The sequence below is a fragment of the Panthera tigris genome, chromosome E3 (genome assembly GCF_018350195.1).
Source record: "Panthera tigris isolate Pti1 chromosome E3, P.tigris_Pti1_mat1.1, whole genome shotgun sequence".
NCBI lineage: Eukaryota > Metazoa > Chordata > Mammalia > Carnivora > Felidae > Panthera > Panthera tigris.
The window spans coordinates 9,442,349-9,469,361 of record NC_056675.1 but is presented as its reverse complement, the minus strand read 5'-3'; the positions used below and the strand labels follow the sequence as shown (position 1 = coordinate 9,469,361).

The 27,013-nt window shown below is 53.8% G+C and overlaps 1 protein-coding gene across 3 annotated transcripts in view; it reads left to right on the top strand.

Moving 5' to 3' along the window:
• The window catches only part of LOC102971734 (NADPH--cytochrome P450 reductase), a 62,726-nt gene that overhangs the window by 23,997 nt on the left and 11,716 nt on the right, over positions 1 to 27,013 (top strand). Inside the window, exons 1-2 of one of the 3 annotated variants that reach the window (XM_042972403.1) lie at positions 4,541 to 5,014; positions 9,624 to 9,814. In XM_042972403.1, coding sequence (XP_042828337.1) covers positions 4,874 to 5,014; positions 9,624 to 9,814 — 332 coding nt within the window. In that variant the 5' untranslated portion in view covers positions 4,541 to 4,873. Of the gene's footprint in view, positions 1 to 4,540; positions 5,015 to 9,623; positions 9,815 to 27,013 lie in introns of those variants that run through there. The other 2 variants (XM_042972404.1, XM_042972405.1) reach the window with 2 other exon arrangements.

Genomic DNA, 27,013 nt, shown 5'->3' with positions numbered 1-27,013 from the left:
CTTTTCTGAGTCCTTAGGCTGTGCTGTGTGATCTCCCATCACTGTGTCATCATCTGCCTTTGCTTTCCATGGCTCTTGTTGACTATGAACTAGAACTGTGTGTGTCTGTGTGTCTCAAAGGGTTCCGTGAAAGAGATCCAGGAACCCATATTTCAGTGTTAACTCAGGTCAGAGACTTGGGGTTTGCCCCTCTGGCCTTAATCACCAACCTCAACCAGTCCAGGTTAATGAGCATACACTTGGCTGGTCTATTCCCAGGCTCCGGGGATGGCAGGCACTCTCTCTGTCATTGAGTTACCCAGCCTTCTGTTGACACATCTCTTATGATGGGGGCCCTGCTTCACAGCTGCTCATTCTCCCTTCAGACTCCTTTATTAGAAAGTTCTCCTTGAACAGCGTGTAAATCTCTGTCCCCCATTACCAGGGCTCACTTCTGCCCTCAGGAGGCCTCTCCCTCCTCTGTTCTCTGATTACCCAAAGAGCAGATGGTCCCGCTGCCTCTGAATCCTCTTTACGGTAAACCTTCCTGTACTGTTTCTCATGTGGCATGTTTTGAGGACCGCTCCATCCTGGGACTCTTTTTTTTTTTTTTTTAATTATTTTTAACATTTGTTTGTTTTGAGAGAGATAGAGAACAAGCAAGGAAGGGGCAGAGAGAATCCCAAGCAGGCTCTGCACTGTCAGCACAAAGCCTGATGCGGGGCTCGAACTCAAGAACACTGAAATCATGACCTGAGCCTAAATCAAGGGTTGGACCCCTACCTGACTGAGCCACCCGGGCGCCCCAGGGGACTTCCCATCCTGGGGACTCTTTCTGATTGTGTTTCAATTTGTCTTTGATGCTAAATGTGGAGCCCTTCTGTAACTATCCCTCTCTCTTTTTTTTTTTTTTTTAAGAAATTTTTTTTTAACGTTTATTCATTTTAGAGAGACAGAGACAGAGCCTGAGCAGGGGAGGGGCAGAGAGCAAGGGAGACACAGAATCTGACGCAGGCTCCAGGCTCTGAGCTGTAAGCACAGAGCCTGACACGGGGCTCAAACCCCCAAACCATGAGATCATGACCTGAGCTGAAACCAAGAGTCAGATGCTTCACCAGCTGAGCCACCCAGGTGCCCCTCATTATTTTTTTTATTATAGAGAAAGAGCTCAAGAGCAAGGATGAGCAGTGGAGGGGCAGAGGGAGGGAGGGGAGAGAGAGAGAAAATATCTTAAGCAGGCTCCACACTCATTGCAGAGCTGACGCGGGGCTTGATCTCACGACCCTGGGATCATGACCTGAGCAAAAATCAAGAGGCGGACGCCAAACCGACCGAGCCACCCAGGGCCCCCCGGTCCCACTTCCATCCAGCATAGCAGAATACCGTGGTCCGTGCTGAGGCCTCCTGCGTGGATGTGTCGTGTGAACCATAAGCTGCCCTGCGGGGAGGGTTCTGACTGTTGTTGGGGCTTCTCAAAAGCCTGTCGCTCCTATTCCTGCTGATGCTCTAGAGGCAGAGCAGACTTCAGAACTGGTCTGCCCAGAACTTGAGCAAACTAAGGCATGTCCTCCAGCTTCCTGTGTTTCCTCATTTGTATTAAGAATTAATTGAGGCAAAGGTCTAGGCAGCGGGATGAACTGGTATGACCTTATATGAGAAAAGCCCACACTCACAGCACTTCTGACCCCAGATGTGGGGGTGGGGGTCCCCCACAACAAGCAATTCTGTGACAGGAACTGGGTACCCTTACAGTTGAACTCAACTCTGACTCCATCTACCTGGGGCTGATGTCAGATCCCGCACGTGAAGGGCTCAGTCCCACAGGGCTGCTCCCCCCCCCCGACTTCAGATGCCAATTGCAAATCCAGGTTGTCACCTGTGCGTATGACTAATCAGCAGTAAAAGGGGGGGGGGTCCTACAACCCTCTCCTCAAGTTCAGTTTACTTGCTAGAGCAGTTCACGCCACGCAGGGAAACACTTACAGTTATTAAAGGACATGATAAAGGATACCGGTGAACAACAAGGTGAAGAGATACGCAGGGTGGGGTCTGGGAGGGGCCCCAAGTGCAGGAGTCGGGGTGCATCACCATGCTGGTATGTGGACACCCTCTGAACCGTGTACTGTTGGGATCTTGGTGCTCCCGCTTCCTCGGGTGGCATGCTTAGTCATTAACTCCCTCTCTGGGGAAGGGGACAGGCAGGGCTGAAATTTCCAAGCTGCCAGTCATGCCTTGTCTCTCTGGTGACCATCTCCCCTCCAGGAGCCCACCCAGAGTCTCATTAGAACGAGAGATGCTCTTTGTGCTTTTATCGCTTAGGCAATTACAAGGGTTTTAGGAGCTCTGTCCCAGGAACTGGAGGCAGAGACTGATATATATATTTTCTAGTATCTCATAGAGCTCCTGTGAAGTATGTTGTGCCCATCAGTTGCCCTGTGCTAACTTTTAAAACATTTTCCTTCTTTTTTTTTTTTTTTCATGTTTATTTTTGAGAGAGCATGAGTGGAGGAGGGGCAGAGAGAGAGGGAAACACAGAATCCGAAGCAGGCTCCAGACTCTGAGCTGTCAGCACAGAGCCCGATGCGGGGCTCGAACTCACAGACCGAGAGATCACAGATCCCTGAGTCAAAGTCGGATGCTCAACGGACTGAGCCACTCAGGCGCCCCGCCCTGTGCTAACTTTTAATGGTGTTACTGAGTATCCCCACCAAATGCCCTAGAGTATTTGCCAAGAGTGTAGGAGAGCTGTGGGTTCACCCCACTTGGAGTTCAGGCCAGGTGGCCGTGGCCCCAGAGGAGGTGGTAGGAGCAAGCCGGTGTGGTCCTCTATGGCAGCTTCAGTCCCAGTGGTCTGCTCCTCTAGGCTTTGTCAGCTCAATTTGTGCTGAGTAATGCTGGCTGTCTTGCTTCCTTCTTGCCAAGTCATGCTCTGACACATCCAGTTCTCCTGGCTTCCTTCCTCTTTTACATCATTGCATCAGATACAGGCCCAGTCATGTGTCTCCAGATCACACCCACAAGTCCCATTTTGTGTGTGTGTGGGGGGGGGTCATCAGCTGGGGGCATTTAGGGCGTGCTGTGGAATGTTGGCCTGAGCACTTTCCAGATCAGGATGCCTTGGTCAAGGCCTCGTGATTGTACTGACATGGTGGGTGGAGGCACCATTGTCCAGGTTCCTACCAATGGGCATAGGTGTAATCATGCCACACCCCTGCCCGGTTATCCCTGGCTGCCCAGGGCCCAAAGACCCCAGACACATATAGAGGGCTCCTGGCCCCTTTGCACACTGGTCTCGGCCTATTTCCAAAAGCTTGTCTCTTTCTGACCACCTGTGCACCCACACATACAAACACATCCCATCGTAGCACACTTGAGTCGCTCCGGATTCTGTAGCTACTGCTCTTCTACGGTTCGAGCCTTGGTATGCACTTCCCCTGTCTAAACCCTCTTATCTTCCTTATCTGGCTGCTGGGCCTGGGTCATTTTTTCATGATGCTAGTCCCTGGGTGTCCCTTCTTTGATTGTCTCAGATGATCTTACCTTCACCTTCCTCAGAGCTCAATTTATTCCCCCATGGCGTTGTACCGGCTGGGACATGCTTATGAATGACAGCAATGAGTTGGCGCCTTCCATCCCCCAACCCTCATGGTGGCAGAGAAGATCCGATGAAAGAGAGCATATAAATAAGACTCAGAGTGTAACAACGCTATTCCCAGAATGCCCAGGACACAATCCCAAATCACTTCCGTACTGAACACTAGGAAAATTTCAACTTGAATGAGAAAAAAACAACAGTGATCAAAGTGACATCAATGTTGGAGTCCTACAAGATATAAAGGAGAGCCAGAGAATCATCTTAGAACTGAAAAATACCATGGCGAGAGCTCCATGGATGGTGCCATAGTAGAATGGTGAAGACAGGGGAACTTGAAGGTAGAGTGCTTGATGGAATTATCTAGTCGGCGGGGAGCAACGGAGAGACACGAGGCGGAAAAAAGTGAACGGAGCCTCAGGGACTTGGAGGACCCGTCACAAAACACGTTTACATCATCATCATCCTGGCAGTAGAGAAAGGGGGGTGGGGAGCTGGAAAGATAGTCAAAGAAATAATGGCTGGAAGTCCTCAAACCTACAGATTCAAGAAACCAAGTGAACCCCAAAAATGGTAACTCCAGAGAAATCCACACCGGCCGTGTCTCGGTTTGCAGGATCAACTTGGTGGGCAAGTTGCTAGAGAGGAATCTGCTGCTTTCTTGAGCCCTGCTTTTTAGAGGCCGCCTTGGGGAGGGCCCTTCCCCTGAGCACCCCCGCCGCCCATCTCTGGAGGATAAGCTATTAGGCGGGAGCAGGCTTGGCTCCCTTGAGGGTTTTTCCTCACCTTTTTTTTTTTAAGTTTATTTATTTGAGAGAGAGAGAGCGCAAGTGGAGGAGAGGCAGACAGAGGAGAGAGAATCCCAAGCAGGCTCCACAGTGTCGGCGCAGAACCCGACACAGGGCTAGAACTCTTGAGATCGTGAGATCGTGACCTGAGCCAGAGTCGGACGTGTAACCACCTGAGCCACCCAGGAGCCCGGTCTCCCCTCATCTTGAAACCACTACTCATTGGCAGAGATTTGTGAACTTGAGCAGATGCTATTCCCACCGCAGCTGAGGGTGGACGCCGTAAGGTGCCGGTGGCTGCCGCTGGGTGATGTGCACGCCTGAGGGACAAACTAAATCGCTTGCTCAGGCTTCTTCCCTCCTCGTTGCTGCTTTAGGAGACCGGCTCACCCCGGTGTCGGTGCCGGGTTGCTCAATCAGTCTTGTTTACTGACCAGAAATTGCATACAGTAAACGCAAAGCCGTAAGTACTTCCTTGAGGAGGATTTTACGCTGCGGTGTTGTGAAGAGTCAGATGGAGAAAGGGCCCTTCTGCCTCGTTTGCCTTTTCAGACGTGCCAGGACGAGTCACCCTTGGCCTGCGGCATCACCTGTTGAAATTCAGGAGGAATGGTTTCTCTCGTATCTGTCTGCCTACCTACGTATGTCCTTTTCTGTATGTAATTGTCTTCTTTTTTTTTTTAATGTTTATTTATTTTTGAGAGAGACAGACAGACAGACAGTGTAACTGGGGTTGAAGCAGAGAGAGAGGGAGACACAGAATCCGAAGCAGGCTCCAGGCTCCGAGCTGCCAGCACAGAGCCTGACGGCGGGCCTCGAACTCCAGAGCCGCAAGACCATGACCTGAGCCGAAGTTGGACGCCCAACCGACCGAGCCACCCAGGCGGCCCATGTAATGTTCTTTTATGATAAAAACAAAAGCTCTATGTACAGACCTAACTTGTAGTAAAAGATCAGATCTGATGTGCCCTTTTTTCCGTGCCCAATTTTCCAGAGGAGAACATTCAAGCCGCAGCCCTGTGGCCGAGAGCCTGCTCCGGTTAAGAAGTTGCTCTGTTTTCTCATGTACATTTTCCTTTTTGGTTTTGTTTTTTTGTTTCTGCTGCGGACAAGTGTTGCCTTTGACCCCAAGAGCTCTGCACTTCCCAGCGTTCCTCCATTTCACTAAATGTGGAAAGAAGAAACGGCCTACGGATTAGAGACTGTTCCAGGGCAGAAAGAGTGCACAGGGCTCCCAGAGTCTCCTTGGAGGGTCTCTGACGGACTGTCCTGCAGTCAGTCACCCTGCCATACTTGAAGTGGGGAACATTCTTGTAAAGCAGGACGTCCAAGATTTTCTCATCACAATCTTTCAGCCATCAGAGGAGAGTGGTTTTATACCAGATCGTGTGGAGGTGGCTCAGGGCACACTCCCAGAGGCACCTAATCTACCAGCGCGGTGCAAGTGACATCTGTCAAACTCTGTGTGAAGTATACCAGCTTGGGTTGCTAGTTTTGAACCTTAGCTCACGCTGCCTTTCTTTGGCCGACTTGTGTCTTTGCCAGGCTGGGTTTTCAGGGGCTGTTTGGACCTGACTGCTTCATAAACAAAGTAGCCACGGGCCTGGGGAGACCGTGGAAATTTTACTAAGCTACCAGGGGCTCCGTGAGCAGAGAAAGTTTGGGAACCTCTGTCCTAGCAGATCACCACTTGGGCACACCGCCAGCACCAGATGCCTTTTAAATCTGCTTGTTATGTATTATCGGTTCATGCAAATTTTATATTTCACGTGTCATAATATATTCACTGACACCTTCCATCCATTCCACGGGTAGTTATTCTGCATTAGATTGTGTGCCAGGCACTGTGCCAGGAAAGTATGACCCTGGCACAGTGCTTGGGAGTGACAGTCGAGCTGAGATTGTCAGGAAGCAACTGGAGGAAAAGTGTCTCAGGCATGTGTAAAGGCACTGGGGCAGGGGTGCAGAGACTTAGGCTGGGGATATAGGTGGGTGTCTTGTGTGTGTGCTTCAGTGTGAAAACAGTGACTCGGTGTGAAAATAATGGTTTAGCAGCTGTTCATGGCTTCAGCCCCAGTCACACTGCTGCTGTCCTCGAATGGGAAGCATAGGGGTAAAGGGCTTTCCTCTCAGCGTGGCTTCCTTCTTGCCAGTCTGCCAGTCCTTCCTTTCCACTCTGTGCCAGATACAGAGGTACTTCCAATACTATTCCTCGTTCGGGAGCTCACAGCAGAGCAGGGGAAAGGCTCGTGTCTCTTAGGTCATCCTGCCTAGATGGGTCCTGAACACAGCCCTCCCCTGGGAAGCTGGGGCCCCTTTCTTGGTTTCAGCAGTCCTTGTGAGAAGACTTGTGGGAAGTCCTTCACTTCCCCAGAGTAGAAGGAGGCCTCGGATAAAATGATCATGATCTCCGGGTCTTTTCTACTGCTCCTCTGCCGCTCTTGTCTGAAGTTTTACACCTTGCAGTCAAAGCTGCTCTCAGTGCTTTTGAGACCCCTGAGTGCTGGCCTTGTCCCCCGTCCCGGTCAGGCCTCAGGGCCTGAGCCCCACCCTGGCTTGCTGCAGGGAGTCAGCATCCCGGTGGGCAGTGCCTGGTCGTCTCCCTGGGGTGCAAGAATGTATGGGGTTTCTTCCTCTGAACTTGAGGGGAGTGGCCCGGATGCTGAAGGAGGCAGTATGGTCAGGTATCAGAGCCAGAGGGAAGGAAAGTGCACGTAGCCTCACAAACTGCGGTAATGGTGTGTTATCTGTGTGATGCTTTGCAGATTATAAAGCCACCCGGTAATCTGTATGTCAGGCTGTGAACAAAATGAAGTCCTGCTCTTGTGGGCTGACCCTGCAGTCAGTGGAAGGAACGTATAACATAATGCCAGGTAGTGATTGGTGCTGAGAGGGAGTATGGGGAGGGAGAACGACCAGAAACTATACTGAGGCAGAGTCTCTCTGAGATGGTGACATCTGAGCAGAGATCTGAACGAAGTGAGGGAGAGAACCCTACAGATAACTAGAGGAATGGAGTCCAGGCAGCAGCATTAACGTGTGCAAAGGCCCTGAGGCAGGAGCAGACCTGGAGGCTTGAGGGGTAGCAGGGAGGCCATTGTGACTGGTGAAGAGAGGTGAGAGCGGTAAGAAAGGTGGAGGGGGCAGAGCTTTTAGATTTTGTGCTCAGTAGGACATGAAGCCATTTGAGGATTTGGGTTAGGGAGGTGACATGATCTGGCTTACTTTTTAAAAGGCTCTCTCTGGCTTCTGTATGGAGCAGGCCCCTTAGAGGTCTGTGGCAGTGGCCTGGGCAGCTGGAACCAAATGTGGGACTGTGAATCCACTGCCCTCCGGCACACCATCCCTGCGGGAGCCCCCTGCAGAATGAGCTTTCTAGATGGCGTGGGCAGCTCACATAGGTGTCAGGAAACGATCATTGGTCATTTTCCTTCATGGCCAGGAGTCTCCCCGCAGTAAGGGGGGCTGGGTGACCTGAGTCAGGGGGGCTGGGTGACCTGAGTCAGGGGGAGAAAGGGCCATGGGACAGGGAGCTGACGTTTGCTGTTCTGTGAGCCGGTGGGGGACAGGGGGGCTTTCCTGTGTCAGCCGGGCTCCGAGGGTCTGCACGGCATGACCCTGTGGGACAGATCCTCTCCCTCCATGGTTCTGTGAGAGCTTGGCAGACAGAAGACTTGTGGGTGTGCCAGACCACACTGGCAGGGTTGGCCAGGAGAATGTGCAGAACGAACATTGAATAAATCTTCAACGTGCATGAGTTCATCCTTGAATATGAAATATATCAAATATGATTATCGCAGGAACTGAGTCATTAGAAAAGCACCTCAGATGAACGAGAAAGCAGACAGCTGAGCCCAAGAGTCTGCTCTGAGTGGCCCGTGCCCGACAGGCCCCAGAAGGGCAGAGCTGGTGCTGGGGCCCTCGGATGCCAGAGCGGCTGCGGGGGCCAACCCTGGAGTTGTTTCCCAGCGGCCGGGACAGCGAGCGGAAGGCAGATGTGAGGCAATCTCGCGTGCCTGAGCTGCCGAGATGTGACGAAGGCTTTCCCCGCTGAGGCTGGGAAGCCTGGTAGTGGTGAGAGCTGCCCACTTGGTTAACAGCGGCAATTGCAAAATCGAGTGACGAGGTTGCAGAGGTGAGCTCAGCCTCGATAAGTGGCAGAAGCGTCCTGCCGGGCTTTCAGGTTCCCCGCGTTGCCCTTTGTGGACTCGGACCTGCCTCTCTGCCGGGTTTCAGTGGTGGCAGGACCAGGGGGGGCATCTTTCCAGGGAACAAATGAGGTTGGTGTGCTGAGGGTCCCTGGGACCACTGTCAGGCTCCGTGATTCGCCAGGACTCGCAGAGCTCAGAAAAGCTCTCTCACCCCCTGTTGCAGTTTATTATGGCAGAAGGATATTATGGCACAGACAGAAACCAGCAAAGGAGAAGGCTCCATAGGCTGAGTCCGGCAGAAACCAGGCACGAGCTTCCAGTTGGCCTTGCCCGCTGGAGTCAGCAGCCAGGGCTTAACACTCCCAGCAACGACGCGTGGCGACACGTATAAAGTGTTACCAACCAGGGGAGCTCATCGGCGCCTTCATGTGTGGGGTTTGTATGGGAGTCAGCCTAGCAGGCGTGGAGTGCCGCATCGCTAACCTCATCTGCCCTGTCTCCCGCATCCCGGATGTCAAACCCAGACGATGCGATCCAGAACCCCAGCCATTCATCCTGAATGGCATGGTTAACGTAAACCATCTGAGCCTGGCCCAGTGTCTCAGTAAACCATCTGTAAGGCCCACGCTCATCAGGCGGCGTCTTCCCAGGGCTCAGAAGTGATTTCCCAGCAGCCGTCCAAGGGCCAGCCCTGGAGGCCTTTGGAATGTACAGGGTTTAGGGCCACCCAGGCCTGTTACACAGTTGGGGAAAAGATTTGCCCCGAAATGGTCCCCGTTCTCATGTGGAACCAAGCCCATGTGGGGCTGGAGGAGGCTCGGTGTCCCTGAGAGCCTGTGGCTTCTGTTCTCTATTTGCAGGGGGCCCAGTCCCAGCTCCATCTGTAGGACGTCCTTGGACTCCACAGGGCCATTTAATATTTTAGTTTCCACCCAAGGCTGCACGTGTGTCTTGGAGGGGCCAGCAGCTCCTGCCCCGGTGCCTTGCCTGCTGCTGCAGCCCTTGGGGCCCTGAGACCCAGGCTGAAGCTTTGAGGGGTGGGGGTGCGCCCCCGTGGGCCTCAGGCAGACCCCACTTCTCTCTGCTCATACGTGTCCCTTTCTCTCCCTGCAGATTCCTCTCGCCATGGGGGATTCCAACGTGGATGCCAGCGCCACCGTGTCTGAGACAGTGGCTGAAGAAGTGTCTCTTTTCAGCATGACGGACATGATTCTGTTTTCACTCATCATGGGCCTCCTGACCTACTGGTTCCTCTTCAGAAAGAAAAAAGACGGAATCCCCGAGTTCACCAGAATTCAGCCAGTGTAAGTGACTGTGCTCCAGATCCCTCTCTGCGTTCCAGAGCCCGTCCATCAGTCCCAACGGTGCCCTGTCCTCAGACCTCGGTCAGGAGAGAGCCAGGCGACAGAGGTGCAGGTGGCCTTGCAGCATTTGGGGCTCAATCGGGGACATCGCCTTATCGGTGGCCTGTGCCTCAGAGCTACCTTAGCCTAACCCCTCGTGTTTCCACAGCGCGTTAGAGTTTACGAGGTTCTTTTACGTCTGTCCGCTTGTTCGAATCTCTCGTTGGCACCTCACAGGGACCAGAGTACAAGGTGCCATTTCACAGGTAGATAAGCTGAGGTTCAGGGGCACTACAAGTACTGCCCGAGGTCATTAGCACAGGGCAGAGCTGCAGCCGGCACCCGGTTCATGTTTGACCCCAGGCCCGTGATCTTTCTGTCTGTGACAGTTTTGTGAACAGATGGGTCGTAGCGGAGCTGTTGGCAAAGGACCACGTCGGGAGGCGCAGCTCACTGTCTTTCCGTCCTGTGGCATCACTGACACGGACAGGGTTGCAGTTTGGTGCTGAAGCATTTTTACCACCTAACGCTTGCCAATTTCCCTTTTCAATTGAAGAGAGCAGCCTCAAGCTTAGAGCTTTGGGGGCGACAGCAGAGGAGGAAAACTGGTTTTCTCTTCTCCTCGAGGCCCGCACTGACTAGTTCTGTGACCAGATGTATGGGGAGTTCTTGCACACCCTTGGGATGCCTCCAGGTGTGATACCGTCTGCCTGGAGTTAGCCTCGGGTCCTCCGGGTGGGGGGCCCGGTCCCACAAGACTGCCCCCAGCTTCAGACACGAGTCTCAAGTCCCAGCATCACCTGTACTTATCAGCTAGAAACCAGAGCTAGAAACCAGCCTCCTCAGGTTTGATTCATTGGCTGCTGTGGCTCACAGAGCTCAGGAAAGCAGTTTCCTTATTACAAGGTTACCAGTTTATTTTAAAGGATAGAAGACAGTAACAGCCAGGGGCGCCTAGGTGGCTCAGTTGGTTAAGCGTCCGACTCTGGCTCAGGTCATGGTCTCACGGTTCATGGGTTCAAGCTGCACGTCAGGCTTTATGGTGACATCTGTCCCTCCTCCAGCTCCTGCTCTGTCTCTCTCTCTCAAAAATAAACATTAAAGAAAGAAAGAAAGAAGTCCTTAACAGCCAGATGGAAGAGATGCAGAGGGCAAGGTATGGGGAAAGCTGCGGAGTTTTACACCCTCGGTGGGGGCACCACCCTCCCAGCACCTCCAAGGAAGTGTTCAGCAGCCTGACACTTGAAGTTCTCCAAACCCTGTGCTCTTGGGTTTTAATGTAGGTGCAGATGCAACTGATTAAACCATCTGCCGCTGGGGGTTCATTCACCCACCAGTCCCCCCATCCCCAGAGGTCAGCAGCAGGCCTGGAAATTCAAACCCTCTGACCACATGGTTGGTTCCCCCTGGCAACCAGACCCATCCTTCAGAGCTTTCCAGAAATTGCTTTATTCACATAAACTCCAGAGTGGCTGAAAGGGGCTGGTTATGAGGAAAGGAAGACACCTTTATTGTTTTTATCACTTAGGAAATGCCAAGGGTTTTAGGAGCTCTGTGCCAGAAACAGTACAAAACCCAAATTCGTATTTATTATAAGTCACGATCTCACACACAGTCTCTGGCTTGAGTTTACTAATGGCACTGTTTGTTTTTTAATGTTTTTTTTTTTTTTCCCCTAAGTTTATTTTGAGAGAGAGAGAGCATAAGCAGGGGAGGGACAGAGAGAAAAGGAGAGAATCCCAAACAGCCTCCTCACTGTCAGCGCAGAGCCTGACATGGGGATCGATCTCATAAACCTGAGCCAAAACCAAGAGTCGGACCCTTAACCAACTAAGCTGCCCAGGTGCCCCCATATTCTTTTTACTTTACTGATGTTTTTCAACCTTCCAGAAAGCCTTCTTGTAAGAAGTTTAAGTACAAAGGTAAATTAGCTTAATGAAAATATTAAGAGTGCAGATGGTTGTTAGCTATAAAAACAGGACAGTGAAGGAGTGATATGGTGACGAAACCACTGTCCCCCCAAGACTGAGTTCCGAATCCTTCCTGCAATCAGGTCACTTCTTCACATTCGCTGTTAGCTATGTTCTACCCAAACTCCAACCCTGGACACCTGCAGGCAGCTTTGAGTGAGGCCCTGGGCGGAGGGAGCCCTGGGGCCCAGCCCTGCTCTTGGGGGCTCCCTGAGTCCTGCCGGGAGTGGGTCTCAGGTGCAGGCCGTGGTTTCACACGCTCGGGGCCAGGATTCCCCAGGCTGGGCAGGCTGGGCCCTCGGGGTCACATCCCCTCCTAATTCCCTCTCCCAGTTTTGGTAACCATTGTCTCCCCTGGAAAAGTTATGGTCTTCAAGCATCACAGGAGATATTCAAAGGACTCAGTTCTTGTACCACTGACAGGACATTAGTTTCCTGTTTGCCGAAAGCTCAACAGATATCCACTGAGGCCCCGCTCTGCCCCAGGTAGCCACAGATAAAATAGAGGAAGTCCCTGTGTTCGAGCTCACATCCTGGGTGAGGTCCTCCCTTCACCTTGCCTCAGTTTTCCCCTCTGGAGGGGAATGACCCCACCTCCTGGGGCTCGTGTGAGCCTTAAGTGAGGTGCTGGAGGTGACGGCACCTAGTACGTTCCTGGTGCTGGTGGCTGCTGAGTCTGTCAGAGTGTATTTCGTGTCAAGAAGACAAAGGTGGTGTTTACATTAACAAAACTGAGCCGTCAGGACGTTCAGAGGTACTTGTAGAAATGCTTTATGAAATGCTTTTGTGTGCATCGCCTAAGCATGGCCTCTGCGACAGCCCGGCACGCTGGGCAGGGCGTGGCTGGGAAGTCTCGGGGCCAGGCCAGGAGACACAGGCTCCAGGAACTCTGAGAAAGAGGGGGCAGGAGGGTGTGCTGAGGGAGGTGGTGTTGAGCAGGTCCTAGAAGGTGCTGCCACATCCCGAGGCTCAGAGGGCTTTGCCCGCAGAGGGCCAGCGGAAGGGACCGGCAGGCGAGCAGGAATCTGGCCTCTTGCATCCGGGGCTGGTCCAGCCATGTGCCTTCCTGGGGTGGAAAGTATTTGGGGTGGGGGGGGAATGTGGTACTCAAGATAAGGAATCAGTGTCCGGGTCCCAGTTTCCAGTGGCCCTGAGTTTCCTTGTCTGTAAAGCGGAGATGTCCCACCGCACTCCAAGAGAGGACGTGGGCGTGCCATAGGAGCACATGGAGCCACCGTCCTCCCCGTCACCTCTCCAGCCTCATGAGATGGACCTGAAATAAAAACAAAAGCCTAAAGTTTGTAGATTCTGTCTCTTTGCGGGGATGCTAAAACTGCCCTTCCCTCTTCGTAATCCTGAAGTTTCAGCCTTCCTGTTTCAGTGTCTGCTCGCTCCACAGGGCCTCTTGTCCCTCGATATACCATGTGGAAGCCTGCTGGGGCCGGGTCATGTGTACCCTCCGCAGGGGACCCCTTCACAGTGCAGGGGGTATGTTCTAGGGCCCAGACTTGGGTGACAAAGGTTCTAGTCCTGCCTCCATCACCTAGAAGGCACGTGAAGACGTTGGCCGTGACTTAATCTTTTTTATGTCTGTGCTCTGGAAACGATAAGCGTCCTTATCTCATGGGGCTGACACTGAAATGACATCATCAGTGAGCGCTTTGCCCAGGTCCTGGTGCTCTTGGTCATGGCCTTGCCCTTGAATGGCACGTATTATTGCTTTTATCCTTACTATTAATATCACATCCTGTCTCACAAGAGCCCTACAAGGAAGGCTTTATTACCCCACTTTGCCGATGAGGTAGCTGAGACGCAAGTAGCCGCGGAGTTTGCCCAAGTCACGTCACTTACAAGTCGCAGAGCCAGCTTATCAAGCCACACCTGCAGACTCCACAAGCCACACTTCCCCCTTCGCCACGCTGCCTGATTTCAGCAGGGCCTCTCGTGGACTGCGTGGGGGGTGGATGGAGGGTCGTCGGGAGGCAGGTGGTGGGGGGCACTACAGGACGTGGGCCCGAGAGAGATGGGGAGGCCAGAAAAGGGAGTCCCGGGGCTCGCACAGTGAGGGCACAGTTGATGGGACACGCGGGCCTGGCTGGGTGTGAAGAGTCTGCACCAGGCAACTGCTCAGAGCAGGTTTGGGAAACGGAGAGACAGGATGCTTCTGGGCGTAGGCAGAGCAAGGGAGCAGAGCAAAACCCAAAGTGTAGAGATTTGGACCCTTTGCAAGCAGCAGGGGATGGGGTGACTAGAGAAGAGAGGCCAGGCTGCTAGAAGGAAGATGCTGGCTTTTTCTCTTAGGCTTTTGTTTCTCGTGTTAAGGCTGAGCATGAGCTGTGGGTAGCAGGGTGAGGCCACTCGCCACTCCTCTGTCTCTCTGGTCCCCGTGGCCGACGGGGGGAGGCGAGGAGCAAGAGACCAGGGAGGGTCAGAGGGAAGGTCAGTTCTGGAAGGACTGTTTTGTTTTGTTCGTCACCTTTTTGCTGAAGTGTATATAACACGCAAACAGAAGGACACGGGTCGTAGTGCACGGTTTGAAGGACGTGTGTAACCAAAATGGCCCCATGTTGTCTGTGTCACGGAGCATGCACTCTGAGGTTTACGTGGAGTTCTTTGGTCGCATTTGGTATTCCATTCTGTGAATAATCTGTGATTTATTCTTTCTGATGATGACGGACATTTCGACGGTTCCCGGTCGGGAGAACAGTTGCAAACAGTGCTACCGTGAACATTCTGGTAGGTGTGTTTTAGTCCCCATAAGGCCGTGTCTCTGTTCCATGTGTGCTGTGACGTGGCACTGGCAGGTCACGGGCACGTCCCCTCCTCACGCTTACTTTTATCACCTTTTTTATCGTAGCCACTCAAACAGGCGTGCAGTAGCATCCCGTCGTGATTTGTGTTTCCCTGAAGACCTACGACCTTGTCTGTCATAATGTTTATTGGCCATTTAGATACCTTTGTGAACATCTGTTTGCTCAAGACTTTGCCCGTTTCTTCCACTGGGTTGGTGGCCCTGTTCATTTGCCAGGGTTCTTTATAGTCTAGATATGAGGCCTTTGTTAGATAAATGCACTGCAGATACGATCTCGCTTCTGTGACTTGCTCCTTACTCTCTTACCGGTGCCTTTTGATGAGCGGAAGTGCTTGACTTACACTTAGCCCAATTCCTCAACCTTTTGGTTGACCTTAAACCTTGACGGTTGATGGTTCTGTGTCCAGTTTAAGAAATCGTAACTTATCCCATGGTCCTAAAAACCGTTCTCTTTATGTTTCCTTCTGAAAGCTTCCTTTGTGTAGCCTGTAAACTTAGACCTCCATGCAGCTGACGTTGACTTGGCTTTGGCAAGTTGTGTGTGGTGCTTCGAGGTTCATTTTTCCCCCGTCGGACATCCATCCACTGGACACAGCACGAGGTGTTATAAAGGCCATTCTCTTCCCACTGCCCTTCAGTGTCACTGGTGATATAAATCAGGTAACTGTCTGTATGCGGGTCAGTTTCTAGACTGTTCTGTCCTATGGATCTGTTTTCTGTTGCTTCATCGGGACCACACTGTTCCATTTTCTGTGATCCCATAGTCACTCTGGACTTGATAATCTGTAGGCCAAGTCCCCCAGCTTTGTTCTCTTCTAAGATTCTTTTGTCTTCTTCAGGCCCTTGACATTCCATGTAACTTTTAGACCAGAATGTCGATGTCCACCAAAACCAAAGCGGGGAGAAAACAAACCCTGCTGGGGTTTTAGTTGGGATTGGATCAAATCTATGAATTGGCACTTTACAGTATTGAGCCTTTTATTTTTTTATTTTTTTAATATTTATTATTTTTGAGAGAGAGAGAGAGAGCGCACGCACGTGTGCAAGTGGGGTAGGGGCAGAGCGAGGGGGACAGAGGATCCGAAGCGGGCTCTGTGCTGACAGCAGCGAACCTGATGTGGGACTCAAACTCACGAACCGTGAGATCATGACCTGAGCCAAAGTCGGACGCTCAAACAACTGAACCACCCAGGTCCCCTTCAGTATTGAACCTTTTAATCCACAAACATAGTTGTTTACCCCAGGGAGGTCTTCTGAGTTATATTAATAGCAATTAAAGGCTTGTTCAAGAGAGCAGCACGTTCTCTTAGTGATGGTGGTAATAATCCCGAAAGTGGCTCCTTGCCATCCACTCACACTTAGTCCTCAGCCTTCACTCAGCTTGTGCCTCTGGACAGAGCATTCCACACTAGGGCAGCTCTTAGTCGCAGGGCGCCCGGGGTGTGATGGTTCCCACGGGAGTCTGAAGCTCCAGGACCCCCCCCGGAGCCCCCACTTTGCTCGCACACGTAACACAGCGCCCTGAGTGGAGCACCCCTCTTGTCGCATGGCCATTTGTATTTCTGCCTCCCATGATGCAGAGACAGCGTCCCATTCCAATCCGGGTCCACTGTTGGACTAGCACTAACATGTACCTGGGGCTGCCTCTTCGGCAAAGTGGCCCACAGGCTGACCTTGGCTTACACGGGAGTTTTACATTTTTTTATTTATTTTATTTCATTTATTTATTTTTTAATTAAAAAAAATTTTTTTTTTTTAATGTTTATTTTTGAGAGAGAAAGAGAACTGTGAGCGGGGTAGGGACAGAGAGAGAGGGAGACACAGAATCGGAAGCAGGCTCCAGAGGCCTGAGCCGCCCAGGCGCCCCAAGGGAGTTTTACATTTTTAAATTACGACATTATTTGAAATTAGAACGCTGAAAAGGGTGGCACATCAAACCCAGACTTTCAGCTTCTCTTGAAAAAGAATCCGAGGCTCTGGCCCCACGGTGATGCCCGCCAGTGGTGGTAAAGCTGAGCAGGTGGCCAGCCCGGGCCGCTGGGCTCCTCCTCTGCTCTGCTGGAGGCAAGAAGCACCCAAGTGGCCTCCGCACATACCTCTGGCCTCACGTCTGGCGCCTGAGAGTGCCTTAAAGAAAAACAAAGCTTTTTATTGCGGAACGTTTCAAACAAACGCCAAAGGACAGAGCCCAGAAGATGTGAACACAGCCCCCCACCCACCGTGGAGGCTCGTTTCCTCCCGTCCCCGCTGCTCCTGGCTTATCTTAAAGCAGTCCTATTTCGTAATCAGTCATATGTGGATCCTGAATAAAGGAATGAGGATTTCTTAGCAAACTGGAAACACTTCATGTGAAATGTGAAAATAGTTCGGTCTTCTCCTCTCCTTTTTGAACACAACTCTGTGCCATTGTCCTCACACCCCTGAGAGCCAGCGGCAAGCTTCGGGACTCTCAGGCACCCAGGAGCGTTTGTTTGTCGTTCCCTGATTGACCGATCCGTATCTATTTTTTTCACACTTCTTCAAAAACTCAGGATCTAAACAAGATTGCAGCTGCACTGCCGTTGATAAATAAATCTTAAAAGTCTCCCTCCCTCGGAGGGCCAGGTATGTGGAGGTATAATTTATGTGCAGATGAGTCCTAACAGAGGTATGCGGTTGTGCAGCCAGTGTTAACGATCAAGATCTAGAACATTGCACGTGTTAGGGTGGCCGGTGATGGTGGGCGGCAAAGAATTGCACAAAGAGTGGGGCAACAAGCAGGACAGAGTTTATTCACTTGCCAAGGGAGGACGGCCAGACATCAAGAGAGGTGTCACCCCCCGGTCGGGCTGGACCTTGTAATCGTTTTTTGTTTTTTGTTTTAAGGATGTGATAAGGGTCACAGCTGTGCCCCGGGGGGAGGGGGGGGGGTTATGGGGAGGGGCTTGCTTCTTGGCCAGGCAGAACAGAAAGTGGCAGGGTTTTGGAGGGGGCTCATCTGGGATGCAGATTGTGGTCAGGCTAGAGGAGAATACATTTTGTAGTTGGGGTCTGTTTTCTGAGAATGTAGGGCACCTTGACCTAGAAAAACAAAGAGTTAGGGCCAAGTGCAGAACACCTGTGAGTTTTGTCTTTAAGTGTTGATTGGGGGGGGGGAGGGGGAGGGACTTTGAATAAATTCCTTTTACCCAAAATCCCCGTGACCCCCTCCCCCCACCCCGTGTCCCTTTGCAGTTAACACCCACCCACCCCCACCTCTAGTGACCATGATCTTATTTGTGTCCCTGTACTTTTGCCTTTTCCCAAATGTCATGTGAACGGAATTATGTGGCTACAGCCTTCGGAGCCTGGCTTCTCCTCAACATGACAGGAAGTCTCTCACTGAACAGGCTTCCCCTCCATCCCTGGTTTTTCCCTGCAGCGTTTTTGTTCCAGAACCAGATCATTTGTTTCAGTTTCCCACAGTCTGGATTTTGCCCATTCCATCCCACTGGGGCTTGCTTCTGAAAAGCCACAGAGGAGCTCATTTTCCTATGTGATCTTTATCTGGGGGCTTGCTCTCGACAGAAGGGCCAGGAAATCCAGGAGCCGAGGCCGCCAACTTCGTTTCCATCCGCCTGCGTCTGGTGGGTGCCGACAGATGGAGAATGAGCCAGGCTTCGTCCGCATCCAGTTCAGGGTCACTCTTGCTAGAGAGACGTCCTTGGCTCTGCCGAAGGTGAAAATAGAAACACACAGGAGTTGTGCAAAGAGGAGAGTGTGTAGGATAGGCTTCTGTGGACGCGGAGGGTGGACAGTGCCTGAAGCCTCCCGCCGTCGGGAAGTGGCGAGAAGAGGGGCTCTGGGGTATTCACGCCGCCCCCGCAAGCGCAGGCCTGGGTTTTCCACTGCCCCCCTGACCGTGAGCGGCTTCACTGCCTTTCCTTCCTCCCTGTCCCGTGATGAGACCGGAGTGGCTTTGCCATTCTGCCTTGTGCCTACAACTCCAAAGGTGGCCTGTCCGGGAAGGCGTGGACCTCTCGACCTCGCTGAGTAGCACCCGGTGCTCACTGCCCGTGGTTCCCTCTCTGTGCCAGGCACCAGGGCGCAGGGGTAAGCAGTGTCCTTGGGGGCTCTCGTGCATGTGGGAGAGAGGAGTGTTGCCAGAGGCGGTGGGAATGCAGAAGAGGGTCAGCCCTCTGTGGGTGGGCACGTCAGGATTGAGGTGCCCCCAAACTGAGTCTGGGAGGCTAAGTAGAAAGCTGGCGTTGGCATAGACAGGCGGACATCGGCGAGGGTCCGTGGCACAGACAGAGCAGGGCTCACAGAGCAGAGACGTGTGCAGAAGCCAGGGCTCCGCTGGCAATGGTGTGTCTGCCAGAGCCCAGGTAGAGGTCCCCGAGGGAGTCAGGTGTCATGAAGGGAGTCGAGGGTTGCTGACGGAATTGGGAGTCATGAAGGAGTCGGGGGTCGGCAAGGGAGTTGGGGGTCACAGAGGCATGGGGCTCGTGGAGGGGACTGAGGTTGATGGAGGGGGTCGGGTCATGGAGAGCATCAGGGTTACTAGTGGGTTGGGAGTCACAGAGGGGGTCAGGGGTCACGGAGCTGAGACAGGAGAGAAAAGGCTGGGGGTAAATGTTACAGGGCCTCGGGCCTTCCTCGGGGTGGGTTTTATCTGACACTAAAGGGGACCCAAGGGAAGGACTGAACCGGGGCAGAGTCCTGAGAGCAGCTGGAGTGGCTTGGAGGAAGGTCACCCAGTGGCACTGGCATTGACCGGCGGGCACTGGCAAGGGGCCTGAGGTTCCGAGGAGAACAGCGCATGCAGAGCAGAAGGTGTCAGCGCTGCGGAGAAAGGGTTCTGGGCTGGGGCTTTTGTAAAACAGGGCTCTCATCTCCATTTGCAAATGGCAAAGCCGATGGAGACAAGAGACAAGGCATCTGAGCAGAGGATGACTTCTCTCTGTCACTGTCACTGGCGAATAACCCTGAGCAGGGCCGTGGACCTCAGTGTCTCTCTCGCTCTCCTGCACAAGAGCGCTGACCCTGCCCGCACCCAGTCTTCCAGAGGCACCGCCCCGGGGGTCTGTAGGGCTGGAAGGGAGAGGCCAGCGTGCTGCCCTGCGGTGTTGGGAAGGCAGGCCACCTGGGCCACGCACGGCAGGTGTGGAGGCCTGATGTGCGTGTTGGTGGATACGCGTTGAAGGCTGTATGGTAGGATGTCCCTGAAGGAAACGGCAGTCCCCTCGAGCCTCCGAACATGCCAAATGACAAGGGCCGAGGATCCCCGGGAGGGGCCGGGAAGTGTGCTCTCTGAGTGTGCCTGGTGTGTGTGCCTGACTCCTGTCAGCGGTGGTTGGCCCCACGGGGTGGGATGGGGGCACACAATCTGCTCTGCTCATGGGCGCGGCCGTGCGCTGCTGTGGCTCTGGGCTTCCACAGGCCCAGAGTTGGCTTCCCACTGTCCCCGGAGCCTCGCTGCCCTTGGCTGTGAAATCCAAGAGCCCATCTGGCAGGGTGAGGAAGATTAAATGAAATACAGTATAGAGTTCCTTGAATACTAACTGTCATACAGTAGGCACTCAATAAGTTATACTTCCCATTCCCTGCTTTGGCTTTGACTCATGACCTCCCACCTGCCAGAGGGCAGCCACTGCTGGCGGCAGTGTCTTCCTGGGGTGCCCCCTGCTGATCTGCCCTTGTTCACCTGCTGGTTCTTATTTAAGCTCTGGGGAATCACTTTGTATTCACAAAAGGCGGCTCTTGCACACCGTTTGCTTTCAGCCACAGCCCTGGCTGGCCTGCCCCGGCTCACCCCTCTGGCTCACCCCTCTCTGGTGGCAGGCTCCTTACCCCTGGGGGTGGAGAACCGGCCGCCACACCGGCCCCAGAAGGCAGCTGTCCCACAGCGGCTGCCTGGCTGCCTCGTGTGTCGCCAAGGGCAGGGGAGAGTCTCAGGAGAAATCCGTGCTGTAGAAAAGGACACTCGAGTCGGAGTTTTCCAAACTCCTCTGCGTGTTGCCGGGACTGGAAAGGAAATGAATCACCCCGGGGACATCTTGGTTCATCTTCATGCGAGTGACTCAGTGCTTTCATCCGCCCTCCCTTTCGTGCATCCCGCAGTTGACTTCTGAAGCTTGGATGGAGAGACTCCTGCTCCCAATTTGGGAGTAGAAAATTCTAATTGGACCCGCGTGGTCTCTGGGCTCCAAGCCCGACCCAGCTGCCATCTCCTCTGCTGGCTTTTTGTCCTGGGGGGCCACTGATGGGCTGCCCCCCGCCCCCCCCCCCCCGCCGCCGGGAGGAAATGTCTCCGCAGCGAATGTGGGGTCCACCTTGTGGGGGGCAGGCCTGCCCTCTGCATACATGCTGCTCCCAGGTGACCTGGGCCCCGCGTCTTGGGCTCTGCTGCCCATAGTTCTTTTGTGGGGAGGAAGACAGGAACCAGAACTAATTTAATATGATCCTGAGGCGCCCTGGCAGCGGGATCAATGCCGCTTCCTTTGTGGAGAGACAGCCCAGCCATAGCAACCTGCACAGCTGCCTTCTAGTGTCTAGAAGAGCTCTATTCAGCCTCAAGACTTCCCTTTTTTTTTTTTTTTAATTGGGAAAGGGGGAGGAAGTAGGGAGAAAGGACTCCGATATAAACAGTTACCAAGGAGACCCGAGTCGGGGTTGGAAAGGTTTTCTCCTTCCCTCGGTCCATACAGAAGGAGGAGGGGTGTACGCCCAAACGCAGGGCATCACGGGAGGTCTCAGGCTGGAGTCCCAAGTCCTGCCTGTGCCCGTGGGGACAGACGTAGGCAGGGGCTCAGCAGACACTTCGAGAGGGCTGGGGAGAACTTTTAGAGTCCCGGGCCAGTCTGCCGGCCCCGCCAGCACTGCGGAGAGATGGACAGAGCCCGACTTCCTAGCCGCGGGCTCCCTGCCTGTTTCCCGGAGACAGCCGGAAGCTGCCTCTTCCCTTAAGTCGGGGTCGGGAGAGAAACCATGGGGTGCACGTACTCCTCTCCGCGGGACGAGCCAACCTTGAGAAGGTCAGTTCCAGACGTGTCTCTGCTGCAGACCACGCTGATGCCCCTCGGGAGGGGGCCCCTTCCTGGACAGGGACGCCCCAGATGCATGAAGAGGGTGCCCTGTGGAGTTGACCAGCAGAGTTGGAGCAGTCCCCTGGGGGGCTCAGCAGGGCATAGGACCATCAGCCCCCCTTTGGTCCTGGCTTGCAGGCTGCATTTCCCCACTTCCAAAGGAAGGGATTTGGACTGGAAACCAGGAAGGCCCCGGTCACCGAGTCTTCCACCTGGGGAAGATCAGGTTCCACGTGCACATCCCAGGATGAAGCTGTCAGGTTGGGTTAGACCTTTTGAGGGCGCTCAGGTGTGGACCTGCACAGGCCAAGCAGGTGAATTCTGCCACCTTAAGCCTGGCATCAGGGCTTTGTGGGAAGCGGGGTGGGGGGGGTGGAAGGGTGGATTCTGCTGTTCCTCGAGGCCACGTGTGACCAGTAGGAAACTGTACCGTGTCATGTCGGGCCAATGACTGGAGGCAAGGGGTCTTCCTTAGTGTCCTCGGCTTTCCCTTCCCGCCATGGGGTGCGATCTGCCCCGATCTCTGGAAGCCAGCCCTGGAGCCAAGGGGAAAAGATGGGAGCATTCCTCCTTTCCCAGGGGCTGAAGCACAGAGGTGCTAAGGCTTCTTGGGAGAACTTCCTCTAGGGGCAGGAGGGCTAGCCCATCTCTCCCCGCCTCGAACATTCTCAGCCAGACCTGGAGGGTCCCCCGGCTCCTGGAGCCGCCAGCCTGGCATTCCGGCCCCATGCGTCTGGGTCAGAGGCCACGCACCCCTGGGCCGCCAGAGCTGAGCTCCCCACTGGCTGCACGGGCCTCATCCAAGAGCCTGTCAGCTGCCCGGTTTCCGTGGCTTTCCCTTGGGATCTGTTTTCTGTCTGAGAATAGAGCCCAGCCCTTCTGGGAGGCCTTTCCCGGTTTCGGCAGATGCCCTGTGGGTGGACTGTCTGGTCCCCCCTTTTGGTCTTAGCACATGCCACTTTGTGCCACTGGGCGCTTTTGAAATTACAGAGTGACCCAGGTGGCTCTCTTCTAGGGAACACCCTCTTTATCCCTGAGAGTTAACCACACTCCCAATGCTGTACGAGGAACAGGGAGGGGTCGTTGCAGAAGCCAAGATTCAATGTTTTCAGTAAGAGAAGTCCAAGGCCTTGCGATGCCACCACAGGCCCAGTTGGTGGCGGATCCAGGATTCAAACCGGAGCCTCCTCCCCTTCGGAGGGCTGGGCCCTTCCCTCCTCCATGATGGCCCTCGGAGCCTGTCTCTCCCCTAGCTGGTGGGAGGCCGTCAGAAGGCGGAGGCTGGCGCAGGCACTCAGGGCGGCAGGGCACCCCTCGTGTCTTCAAGCCCCCCTTCTTCAGATGTGGCTTCTATGGAAACCTCAGTCCTTGAGAAGAGACAAGAGTTTGCTTTTCTGCTGATGGCAGACCCTGACCCCTCCAACAGCCTCTCAGGCCTGACGCCCCGGAGGCCGTGCCCAGTGCCAGGCATGGTGCCCAGTGCTGAGGCCCCGACAGCTCCCCCCAGGCCTCAGATGGAGCGATGAGTCGCGAACATGGAGTCGAGGGCCTGAACCGAGGCCTGTGCCCTGTTGAAGGTGGTGACAAACAGGGTGCTCTGAAGAGGAAAGTGTATGTTGTGTCTTCAGAGATGGGGTACATAGGAGCTCGTGGGACAAAGTTAGAGAAAGGGCATTGTGGGCAGAGACGGAGGATGACCCAGGGCAACGGTGAGCAGGAGGTCGGTGAGGCCCAGGGGATCTGCAGGGTGGAGACGCGCTCTGCATCAGAGGCCTCTGTGTTCCTCAGCCCTGCATCTCTGATGCCGTCTCTACTCGGGACTTAGCCATTCCAGTTGTCCTTATCGGACGGAACCTCCCAAATCTGTCCATATCCACGCACGTTTCTAAACCTAGAATGTAATTCTTATTTTCTTATTACAGAAGCACTACGTGTTCACTGTAGGAAGAACAGGGGTGAGGGGGTTAGGAGTAGACATCAGCCGTAGAAGGAAACAAAAGAGACTCCCGGGCGCTTAACACTGGGAGAGAACAATCCTTAACGTGCTCACGCGTGCCCTTTTTTTATTAAAACTGTTTATGCATTTAATTTTATTTCAGAGACCATGTGAGAGGGGCAGAGGGAGAAAGAAAATCTAAAGCAGACTCCACACTTAGCACGTAGCCTGACCCAGGGCTCGATCCCAGCACCCTGGGATCATGACCTGAGCTGAAATCAAGAGTCGGATGCTCAGCTGACTGAGCCACCCAGGCGTCCCATCACATGTGCGCTTCTGTACCTTCCCTTCTAAACAAAACGGGATCGTGTCGCCTGCATTATCCTATAACCTGCTTTTTTCCACTTAGTGAATCACGAACATCCTTCCATGCCCATAGAGGCGAGCCACGCTTCCCTGTTCAGTAGTGAACAGTGTCATGTTGTGCTGCGTAACCTGTTCAGCTTGTCCCTGATTTTTAGACATTGGAGTTGCCCCCAGTTTTATAACTATAAAATGTATTAAAAAAATTTTTTTAATGTTTATATTTGAGACAGAGCGAGAGAGAGAGAGAGCACAGTGGGGGAGGGACAGAGAGGGAGACACAGAATCCGAAGCAGGCTCCAGGCTCTGAGTTGTCAGCAGAGAGCCCGACACAGGGCTTGAACCCGTGAACCGTGAGATCGTGAGCTGAGCCAAAGTTGGACGCTCAACGGACTGAGTCACCCAGGCGCCCCCAAGCCTCGCACTTTTTAGGTGTCAACTAAATGCATTTAGTTTGTTCCACTTTTCAGTTGGGGAGAAATTCACACCTCTTAAACTTCATCTTTCTGACCATTTTTTAAAACGTACGATCAGTGGGTCTTGAACACCCACAGCACCGTATGAATGGAAATTGCATGTGGTTCTGTGCCTGCTCTTTTCTTAGAGTATCTAATCAAAAACGCTCACCTAGCTGGCTGATACGTAAGCATCAGTTTGGATTTGAGTTTGATTTATGTTGAAATGCAGGCAGTCTGTTTTCCTAGCTCAGAACTCAGACGGTGAGCCGCGGTGGGAGTCCCAACCCTGTGCGCCTTGCTGTATTCACCTGACGGGGTCCTGGGAGAGCATGCGTGTGAGCGCACAGGTGGGCACAGGTGGGCACAGGTGGCAAGCGCTCTGGTTTAGGCGGAGCGTAAACCGGAAGGGCAGGGAAGACGTGGCTGCTCGTGGCAGGGCAGGGACAGAAGTCGGACACGCGATCCGAGATGTCCAGACAGACACCAGATTCTTCTGGAGTACGGGTCGGAGTGGGGGGGCCCGGCCTGAGGGCCTCCATTCTTGCTCTTGCCCTGGCCCTGCCGCCATTAGGGGTGGGCCTTCCCCAGGGGGTGCTGGGTGGGGTAACGGGGAGTCAGGGAGGGCCTGCTCGGGGTTGCTGGGCAGCTGGGCCATCTCCGGGTGGGAGGTCTGGGCAGCCGGCCCCCAGCTGCCTGTCGGGGCGCCTCTGGGGTGGAGGGAAGAAGCTGGAGTGGCCAAGGCGGGCGCCAGGCCTTGCCGCCCCTGGGGCCCCACAGGTGATGTTATTTCCCTCTGGGGCCCTAAAAGTGGCTCTGGTCCTGGAGCTGCCAATGTAGTGAGAAACCCAGGGGAGTAAACAAGTCTGTTATCTTCATGTCTGCAAAATCACATGTCTAAGCAGCTTGGCAGAGGCGTCCTTAGAAGCAGCCTTCACTGAGGTCTTTCCACAGACTCCAGGCCTCTGGCCCCAGCAGATACCACGTTTATGCGGTTGTAGGTTGTGTACACGTGTGTGAGCACGCACGTGCGGGTGTGTGCTGACTCCGCTTTTGCTTTATTGCACTTTCCCGCGCGCAGGAAGCCACAGGATGTAGTGGAAAGAGCAAAGACCTTGGAGTCAGGCCTCCGGCCGCCTTCCTGTAAAGTGGGCGGCGGGTCCCGCCGAGAGCCCGTGCTTGCCGGACTGCGTGCCGCGTGCTCGTTGTGCTTTTTCTTCGTTTGACATTTGGAGAAGCCTCCGAAGCGGTATTTGTTGGTCCCGTGTTCTGGCTGAGGTTCAAGTTCACTCAGCTGCAAAGTGGCAGGCTGGGAATCGCACGGCTCCAGAGCCGCTGCTCGGCCCTCCACCTCGTTGCCACCCCTGCCTCCCCGAGGGTCTTGGTTGCCGGAAAAAGTGGATTTTGGGAGCAAATTGTGTAAGCGCGAGTGTTCTTGAGATACAGTATCTGCAGAAAGGTACACACAGGGTGACCTCGCCACGTGAGCGGGGGTGGGTAACCACCACCCGGATCAAGGCACAGATTGTTCGAGCACCCCGGGCGCCCCTGCTGTCCCTCCGGGGTCCTGCCTCCTGTTCCTGCGTGGGGACTTTGCATAACAAAGTCGTACGGGTGCCTTCTCTTGCATCCGGCTCCTCGAACTCAGCATGACGCCCTGAGGCTCCCTCCTCCCCGTGTGTGTACCGATCGTTTGTGGGTTTTCACTGCTGCGGTGGAGAATATTCCATTGTGTAAATGTGCCACTGTTTGTTTGTCCTCCTGCGGATGGACATCATTAGGGTCGTTTCCTGTTTGGCACCCGCGTGTCTAACGCTGCTGGAACCTTCTATGCACAGCTTTTGGTGCACAGGCACCGATGTGCTCTGCCCGCTGTCTACCAGGGACTGAACTGCCAGGTTGTAGGTTTAAGGAGATACTGCCGAACGGTGTTCCAGGGCAGCTGGGCCGTGCTGTGCTCCCCGCCAGAGCTCTGCCTGCGTGTGATGCGCTCAGTCCCTCCCGTGGTAGCCATTCTGGTGCGTGTGCAGAGCTCACTGGGGTTTTGTTTTCCGTTTCTCTGGTTACTACTAACGTCCAGCACCTTCCCATATGTCCTTTGGCCATTTAGAGACTGTCTTTAAGAAAGCGCTTGTTCAAGGGGCGCCTGGCTGGCTCAGTTGGAAGAACACATGACTTTCAATCTCGGGGTTGTGGGTTCGAGCCCCACACTGGGTGTAGCGATTACTTAAAATCTTTAAAAAGATAAATAAAAAGGAAAGTGCTTGTTCTTTTCACAGTTTTTCTGTTGGATTATTCATCTTTCCCTAATTGACGTGTAGGGATTCCTGAGATTCTCAGCTCAAGTCCTTTGTCAGATAGACATAAGTTGCAAACATCTTGTCCCATGCTGTGGCTTGCCTTTCATTTCCTTAATCGTGTCGTGGTTTTTTTTCATTTTTATTTTTTTAGCGTTTGTTCATATTTGAGAGAGAGAGAGCGCGGAGGAGGGGCAGAGAGAGAGAGGAAGACACAGAATCCAAAGCAGGCTCTGGGCTCTGAGCTGTCAGCACAGAGCCTGACGTGGGGCTCAAACTCA